We start from the raw sequence: 8,480 nt of genomic DNA, 5'->3' as shown, positions 1-8,480 counted from the left end.
CGAAGCAACAGTCCATGGGGATGCGGTATCCAGCGGGCGCAGTTGTTGGGGGCTGACATGGATCCGCTCTCAGCCCGGGGCCGTATCATGCCTCCATTAGTGCTCTGGGTGGAGACCCAGTCCTGCCCCTAAGCCTAGGCCCAACCTGCCTCCCTCAGGGGTCCCCTCCCTCCCCTCGAGTGGGGCCACGTATGGGGCAGAGGAGACACACACAGACCTGCATGCTCAGGAGAGTTTATTGCTGTAGCGGCTGCAGCCGTGGAGGGGGAGAGAGGGAGGGAGCAGGGCTGTAGCTAGTACAGAGACACTGAGGGGGGGAGGCAGTTTGCAGCTGGGAACCTGAGAGTCAGTCCCTCAGGGTGGGACAGGACTGGCCCCTGATGCAGAAAAGCAGCCGAAAGTCTGGGACGTTGCCTGATTGTGCGCCAGGGGCCCGGTTCTTTGCAGCCCAGGCGCTGAGCTCCCCATCGGGCGCAGGCGAGTGGCCCCCTCGCTAGAATCTGTACTTGCAAAGGTAGGGCCTTTTCATATCACAGAAAACATCGTTCCATTTCTTATAACCTAGAAGGCAAGACAGAAATCAGTGGGATGGGGGAAGGGCAAGTGGGTGGTGCCTGCCCTGGCAGTGCCCCCTCCCCCGATGGCATCGTGCGGAGAGACGACCCCACGACAGTGTCACCCATTCCCAGCCTCTGACAAAGTTTTTCTTATTGTCCAGCCCGAGCGTCTCTTGCTGCAATTCAAACCCTTTGCTTCTTGTCCTGCCACCAGAGGTTACTGGGGACAAGTTTTCTCCCTGCTCCTTGCAACCCCCTTTAGGTATTTGGAAGCTGCTCTCCTGCCCCCTCTCCGTCTTCTCCTCTCCACAAGGAACAAACCCCATTTTGTCAACCTTCCCTCCCCGCTCATGTGTTCGAGAAGGTTCATCAGTTTCATTGCTCTGGACCTTCTCCAGTTTGTCCATATTTTCCCTGCAATGTGGTGCCAGAACTGGACACACTATTCCAGCTGAGGCCAATGTGGGGCAGAGCAGAGCAGAAGAATCGCTTCTCGGGTCTGGCTCCCAACACTCCGGTTCATGCCGCCCAGAAGGAGGTTTTCTGTTTTTGGCAGCCGTGTGGCACTTGTTGATGTGAAGTGATGGGATTAGAACAGCCCCTCTCCCGGACGGGTGAGCCGTGGCCAGAAAGGGGTTAAACAATCCCAGGCCAAACGGCTGGGAGTGAACTTGTCCGGGCGTGTGGGAGCAGTTGGCCAGTGACAAGTAGGACCGGCCAGGGCTGGGAGGCACATGGACGGTGAATTAGAGGGAAGACTAGTTGGATGTGGGTACTTGGACCTTAGAGATGCTACCATGGAAACAGACATTTCCTGTGTCACAGAGATCAGCTGGGGGAGCCGGGGGAGAGGCAGGGAGACGGGACAGGAGGCCAGGCCCTCGGCGGGCTGTGTGGTGTGCACAGGGTCCTGGTGGGGCTCCTTTCTGGGTGCAGGTGTGTTTGAGACTCTGCCTTACCAGTGGAAGTCCACAGCTCGACACAGTACTCCCTGCTTCCACTGTTGTTTGGTTCCCCGACATTCCAAGCATTGTAGCAATAGACGGAGCCATCTGTCCACACCCAGGTCTTGTCCTGCGGAGCCAGGGGAGAAAGGTTGTGGGGAGCCGGGCAGAAGAGACCCTGGTGATGCGGCACCATAGACACACCAAACCCGCATACAGCAGGGCCCTGCTCAGCCCGGGGCGAGGGCGGGGGAAGGGGCAGCCCAGAGACACGGACGTCACAGTAACGCTCAGCCCCTCAACTTTCCCTTCTGCCCCCCAAGCCCTTCGCCGACGGACCAAATCCCCGCCCCAAGCTGCAGTCACTCGGGGGGGCCAGTCCCCAGGGGCCAGGGCCCGCCAGGGGGCAGGGGGCTTCCTGTGCTGGTCTCAGCCGGTGGGAGCAAAATCGACGTGTGTCTGTGATGGAGACGCTGGGGGTCGGGGGAGGGGACTCGGGGCCGTTTCCCTCTCGAGGGCTCAGCGCCAGCCTGGCCCCAAGGCAGCAGGACCGGGAGCTCCGGACACTCAGAGCAGGGGACAAGGGGCCGGTCACTTTAGGGGCCTGGCTCTGGCCTGGTCTCAGCGCTCAGGGGGACTGGCTGGGTTTGGGGGGCACAGAACTAGCTCCATGCAGTGCCGGGGGAAGGGGAGCTGGATGGCTGAGCAGGCTGGAGAACGGCTCACAGCGCCTCCCCCTCCCGCATGGGGCCCGGCCCAGACTCTGCTCTGGGGCAGGGAGCCAAGGCCCGAGTCTGCGGGAGCTGCCCAGGAGCCCCCCACTGGCCCAGCACCACGCTGAGCAGGGGTGGGAAACGGATGGAGCAGAGCTCGGATGCCGGTCGATGTGGTTACCCAGGGGAACTGTGGGGGGGGGCTGCCGGCCAGATCCCAGGCTGGCTCAGTGCCCCCCCCCCAGAGGTTCTTGCCTGAGCTCCTTCCTGGCTGGTGATGGGTCCCCCTGCCCCTCCCTGCCCGGTGGAGCTGGGGCTCCCCTACAGAGAACCAGGCCAGGGCGGGAACCCCCAGGCCAAGGGAGGGACCAGCAGTCGGGGGTGTTCCGAGGCTCAAGTCTTGGGCAGGGAAAAGCGGCTGGAAAACGTGGGGTGGGGATGGGAGACAGGCTGTGGGAGGGAGGGAGAGGGCTCGGCACAGTGTGTGGGCTGGGAGGGCGAAGGGAGGGGGCTACTGGGCACAGTGGGGGGGCTTGGTAGGGGCTGGGAGGGGGAAGGGAGACGGGGCAGTAGTTGAGGAGGCAGGTGCAGGTCAAAGGTCAGCCTGAGGTTGGGGGGACCAGGTCTAGGCTCTGTTTGGGGGGCAGAAGCCAGAGGGGAGGGGGAGGTTACAGTAGGATGGGGATGGAAAGGGGGCAGGGGGCAGGGGAGACAGGGGCAGTGCAGAGGGGACACACTGGTGCCCGTGAGTGGGGGAGGGAGACCCTGGTAGCCACAAGAAGGGATCGTGGGGTTTGGGATGTGCCCAGCCCCTGGGAGCCAGAGCCGTGGGGCGGGGCAGCTGCCAGAGGCCAAGCCGGGCCGGGCGCTCACCTTGTTGGGGTTGTGGAGTCCGATCCAGACATGATTCTTGGGGGTCGACTTGGTGACGTAGTCGGCCACTCTGTCCCTTTCTGCGTCACTGAGGATGGAGGCCAGATGGGCGCCCGGGTGGTGACGCTGACACTGCACCTGCAGCAGGGACATGGGCCAGGCCTGTCACTCTGGGGGAGGATGCTCATTGCCCTAGGGTTGCCAGGGAGCTGGTTTTCTACTGGACAATCTGGTTTTTTTGGGCTCTGTCTGGTAAAAAAATTCAGAAAATACCAGACCTGTGCAATGTGCAATGTGCAATGTCCGGTATTTCCTGGCTTTCCGGCTGGGTGCCCAGAAGCCTGGCGGGGGCGAGGGGAGGGGCTGGGAGGTGGGGGCTGATTGGCGCTGGGGGCCCTGATTGCGTGTGAGGAGGAGGGGCAGCCCGGTCCGTGCTCCTGCGCGCTGGTCAAGCACCTGGGGGAGCCGCAGCCGGACTGACTCGCGCTTCGCTGGACCGTGCGGGGGACGAGACCGCCCAGGGATCTGCACTGCCCGGGTCAGTCCTGCTCCCCGCTGGACGATTTGCGCCCGCCCCGTCCCCTCGGGGCCGGCCGGTTGGGTCTCCCCCACTTCTCCTCCCAACCTTCCCCAGCCAACCCCGCTGTGCCCAAACCCCGCCCCCACCAGCTCTACCTCCTGCCAGCCGGTTGATCTTCCCCGGCCAGCCCCACTGCTCCCCCGCCAGCGCTGCATCCGGCAGCCTGTTCTCTCCTCCTCCTCCTGAGCTCCCCCGGCCAGCCCCACTCCCGCTGGCCACCCCCCCCGATACTCCCCGACCAGCCCCACTCCCCCCGACCCGCTGACCCCACCGACCAGCTCTGCTTCCCATCAGCCGCCTCCCCCGATCTCACCCAGCCAGCCCCTGACTCCGTCCCCCCAAGACCAGCTCTGCTTCCCATAGGCCGCCTCTCCCCTCATCTCCTCCGGCCAGCCCCCAACCCCTCCCCACCAGCTCTGCTTCCCAGTCCCTCTTCTTCTTCCTGCCCCCCCCTTCCTCCTGGCCAGCACCGCTCCCCTCCCAGCCGCCCTCCCCCGCCATGGTGTGTGTCTGATATTTTTTTAAGCCTACCTGGTAACCCTACATTGCCCTGGTGTGGGACCTTGCCCCTCCAGGCTGCAGTGGGGCAGGGGCCGATGAGAGGAGAGAGAGTCCCCTCTCGGAGCCTGATCCTGAGCCCCATGGCCGGGCCCCAAACAATTCATCTCGGCCCCCCCACCTCTTCAACCCCCACTCCCAGAACCAGCCACCAGACCCCTTCAGCTCCTGCCCACTAACCTGCCCCGCCCCATGGATCCTGCAGAAGAGCCTCCTACCTCAGCCGCTGACCAGGTCACCTGCTCAGGGAAGAATTTAAAGCAGTGGTCTCTGTAGCGGAACCAGCCACGGCGACAGGCTGCAGCTTTTATCCCCGATCCAGGCCAGAGAGAGCGCTCACGTCGGGGAGAGGCTGCTGTGGAGGGGGGAGAGGGCGCGGAGCTGTCAGTACCCGCCCGTCCAGCTTCTCCAGACTTCCAAAAACGCTGTCAAACTTCACCCTTTCCAAAATGGCCCCTCTCTCCTGTTGCTTTCAGCAGGGCTGAAACCCCTCAGCTAAAAGAGCTGCCTCCCCTCGCCCCCATTCCCTGTGGCAGTGAGGCTGCGCTACCGACAATGACCGGTGTCCCCTCCCCCAGGGGACATGCCCTGGGGTATCATCAAGGAATATGGCCACCTCCTGTCTTCTGTGCCAGGGCGCTGGGGAGGTCGACACAAAGGGGAAGCAAGGCGGTGGAGTCAGAGTAAACAGGGACTGTGGGGTGAGGGTGGGGAGCACTGGGTGTCAGGGCGACACTGGTGGGGCAGGGAGCAGAAGGGAAGTTGGGGCACAGGGGTACAGCACAGGCTGAAGGGACCCCACGTGCTCGTTTGCCAACCTAGGGACGGGGCTTGAAACTAGGTTGAAAAGAGGCAGGTGGCAAAATCCCAGAGGTGACCTTAACAGAGGGTACGTGTGGGGTGGGAAACAGAAAACTGCAAAAGCTGGAGAAGGGGAGGAGGGGAAGGAGGGAGCAACAGGAGGGAGAACCGTGCGGGAACGGCCTCTCAGACGTCTGCACACCAATGCAAGGAGGAGCTCCTTAAAAAGAGGGGGAAACTGTGACAGCAGTGATGCCAACTCCCACAGGAGGTATTTCCAGGAGAAACTATAGAAATATTCACAGAAATATCCTATCAATAGAAAGCAGAGGAGCCGGTCGGAATGGGGGGACTCCAGTTTCCCGGCTCTTGGTTGGGAAAACGTGAACATTTCACAATGTCCTTGGGCCGTATGAGGAGCGAAGGGGAAGAAGGTCCGAGGGGAACAGTCACCTCAGGGCTAATTCTGACTCACAAGGAGAAATTGGTTGTGGATCTGAGGTTTTAAGGCAGCGAGGAGAAAGTGCCCCTGAACGCACAGAAGGAGGGAAGGGAAGGAGTGAGCATCGGCAGCCACAGCAATGGCATTGAACGAGGGTTATTTAATAAGCTCAGAACTGGCCGGTGAGGGCTCATGGGAGGAAAGTCGAGGAGAAAAGGGAGTTCCGCAGAGCTGGCCGTGTCTCCAAGAGACGATATTAAAGGTGCAACGGCGCATTCTCCCCACGCAGGGGCTGAGCTGCTGGCCGGGGTCTGGATCGATGGGTCGGGTGGGGCAGGATCTCGGGGGACCCAGCTCTGGTGGCTGCTCCCCCACGGTGGGGCTGGGCCCCCTGGGTGAAATGACTTCACGTCCCATGGGGGCAAACAGAGCCTGGGGTATCCAGGCCGAGGGGCCGGGCAGGGACTCACCTTCCAGCGAGGGGTTAAAGATCAGGCAGCCGAGGAGGCAGAGGCTGAAGAAGGCGACTGGGCCCATCGTCTCGCTTCCCTGGGGAGAAAACACACAAGGGGGATGGGCGGGGGAGCCTGACACCCCCCTGGAAAAACTCCACCCCCCCCATGGGGCATTTCCCGGGGAGGGTTCTGGGGGGGGCTGTGCGCTAAGGAGCCTGGCCAGGCTGAAGGGCCCCAGAGGGATCCCAGCCCCCAGCCTCGGGGTCCCTGCTCAGAGCCCGTCTCCCTGGCTCCAAAGGGCCCTTTGGTTCTCCCCCTCGCTGAGCCGCGCCCCAGGGACAGAACCGGACACCCAGCAGGGAGCCGGGTCCCAGCTCCGCAGGGCCTGGGCTCTGCAAGCCGCACGGCCAGGGACCCCCACACCAGGGCTGCAGGGGGGGACCCCAGAGGGCAGCAGGGAGGCCGGGATCACTCAGGGGCCCCAGGAACCGGATCCTCAGCACAGTGATTCTCAGAAGGGGCATTTGCCATCCCCCGCTGCCCCTCCCCCAGTGCTGGGCTGGCAGGGCCCCACACAGCCCCCCCCATGGGACCGGGAGGGGGGAGCAGGCGGCGGGAGGGAGGAGTTTGGAAGGGCCCCAGGGCCAGGCGGGGGGCCGGTCTGTGTGCACATGGCTGGAATGGCAGCAGCAGGGGCAGCCCCTCGGCCACAGTCCTCTGGCCAGAGAGCGGGGTGAGTGCCGGGAGCACAGAGCCTCTTGTCTCCACCCAGCGCCCGGGGCACCAAACACCCACTGACCCCCCCCCCCGGGGCCTTTTCCCCCTCACAGTGTGTGAACCACACTCATTTCCCCCATGGACCCTGAGTGTGTGGGAAGCCGACACCATGTGTGTGTGGGGAAGGAGAGCGGAGGGGGGATAGTTGCTGCGCCCCGGGGAGGGGCTGGATCCCCCTGGCACCGTGACGGGGAGAAGGGCCCAACGGGGGAGCCGCCCTGCGGAGCGCTGGTCCAGCAGGGACTGGGCACGGGGCCAGGGGCTGGGCCTCGCTGTTCACGGGAAGCAGTGAGACCCAGAGGGGTTCCTGGCACACACAAGGCACCAGCCCAGCAATGGCCCCACTGCCTCCAGCCACCAGCGCAGGGGGGAGACGCGGGAGGGAGCCGGGGACTCACCTGATTGTTGCTGGGGAGCTGCTCTGGTGCCGGGTCGGTCCAAGTGCAGCCTGAAGGGGCACTGGCCCTGCCTGGGCATTTATAGACCAGTCGGGGAGGGGCCGAGAGGGGAGCAGTTATCAATAGTGAACATGTAAATCTGTGAAGATGGCAGATACAGTCACGTCCTGCCTACACAAGCAGAGATAAGAGGAGCCACAATCCACCCGCCAACTGGGCTGTGGCCAGGCGGACGTGCTTGTCAGGGCTCAGCCAAGAGAAACAGTGAAAGCTGGTCCTCCTATCTCCCCCTGACAGTGTTGAGATACATGGGGCAGTGCTATTGGGGTGACTGGGGTCAGACCCCAGTGGGGACTATCTGGTCAGACCTATTGGGGTTACTTGCATCAGACCCCAGGGGGTACAGTACAGCATGGGGAATGGTAGTTACTGGCCATTACTGATACTTCCTGGCGCTTTGAAAGGGGAGGAGGGGCACAGGCCTGCAGGGCAGCAGAGGTCACAGAACACTGAGCAGAGGGCTCAGGCAGGCATTGTGGGATACTGGCAGAAACCAATTCTCCCCACGAAACAAACAGCGGACGCCACACTGGCTCTCCGTCGACAATAAAGGGAGTGGAAAAGAAAAAAATTCTCTCGTAGGGTGGAAGTATTTTGTCGCCAAAACCGGCCATTTCCCCAACAGCAATCGAATCGCAGTGCGAACGGTCCCCCTGTTTTGTTGCTGAAGGCAGGTTTGGGTGACAAAATTTGGTAGTGGAGACCAGGCCTAGGGGTTTGGCTGGACGGCAGGCCCAAGGGTGTGTAGCTCAGGAAAATATAACCAGGCCTGCTGTTGCTTCTATGGAAGAACAGAAATAAGCAGTGAAGATGCAGTGGCCCAGAGCCTGCCTAAGGTTGCCAACTTTCTACTCACACGCAACCAAGCTACCATGCCCCCCCCCCAGTGAGGCTCTGCAAACCCTTACCTCCGTCCCCCACCCTCCCACGCACCCCTCCAGTGAGGCTCTGCAAATGGCCTAGCTCGTTTCGAGCGCGTTTCGAAATAGAGCGCTATTCCGAATCGTCCCTTCCTCCTCATGGAACGAGGCTTACAGGGACGTCGGAACAGCGCACCAGTTACTTCGGAGGGTATTTCCCAATACCGGGCGCTGTTAAGACGCAGAATACGCTCTCTGGGGGTTCGGGAAGTATCCCGAAATAGCGCCGCAGTGCAGACGTCCCCTCAGTGACTCCAACCGGCCTGGAGCTCGCGCCACCGCTGCCACAGTCTGAGCAATGCTGCCGTTGGCTCTTCTTGGCCCCCTAGGAGTCCCCTGGAAGTGTGGACAGAGCAGATTCAGAGCAGCTTTGCGGCTCTTCGACCGCGCTGACAACTCGGC

General features: G+C 62.5%; 1 protein-coding gene across 2 annotated transcripts; it reads right to left on the bottom strand.

Moving 5' to 3' along the window:
- Window positions 1-204: 204 nt before the first annotated feature.
- Window positions 205-7,249, bottom strand: LOC142827963 (C-type lectin lectoxin-Thr1-like). 2 transcript variants are annotated; one of them, XM_075924733.2, is made up of 6 exons: window positions 7,099-7,249; window positions 5,939-6,017; window positions 4,444-4,577; window positions 3,088-3,225; window positions 1,517-1,631; window positions 205-561 (listed from the first exon to the last, which is right to left on the bottom strand). In XM_075924733.2, the coding sequence occupies exons 2-6, from the start codon at window positions 6,003-6,005 to the stop codon at window positions 494-496; spliced, it is 522 nt and encodes a 173-aa protein (XP_075780848.2). In that variant the 5' UTR covers window positions 6,006-6,017; window positions 7,099-7,249; the 3' UTR covers window positions 205-493. The 2 variants fall into 2 exon arrangements, with proteins under 2 accessions (XP_075780848.2, XP_089634018.1); XM_089777892.1 differs by having other exon boundaries at window positions 4,444-4,580; window positions 7,099-7,236.
- Between the last annotated feature and the right edge of the window lie 1,231 nt (window positions 7,250-8,480).

Source organism: Pelodiscus sinensis, chromosome 1 (assembly GCF_052426305.1).
Source record: "Pelodiscus sinensis isolate ZL-2025 chromosome 1, ASM5242630v1, whole genome shotgun sequence".
In the NCBI taxonomy this organism is placed as follows: Eukaryota; Metazoa; Chordata; order Testudines; family Trionychidae; genus Pelodiscus; species Pelodiscus sinensis.
The sequence above is the reverse complement of the archived record's forward strand: the minus strand, read 5'-3'. Positions and strand labels throughout refer to the sequence as shown.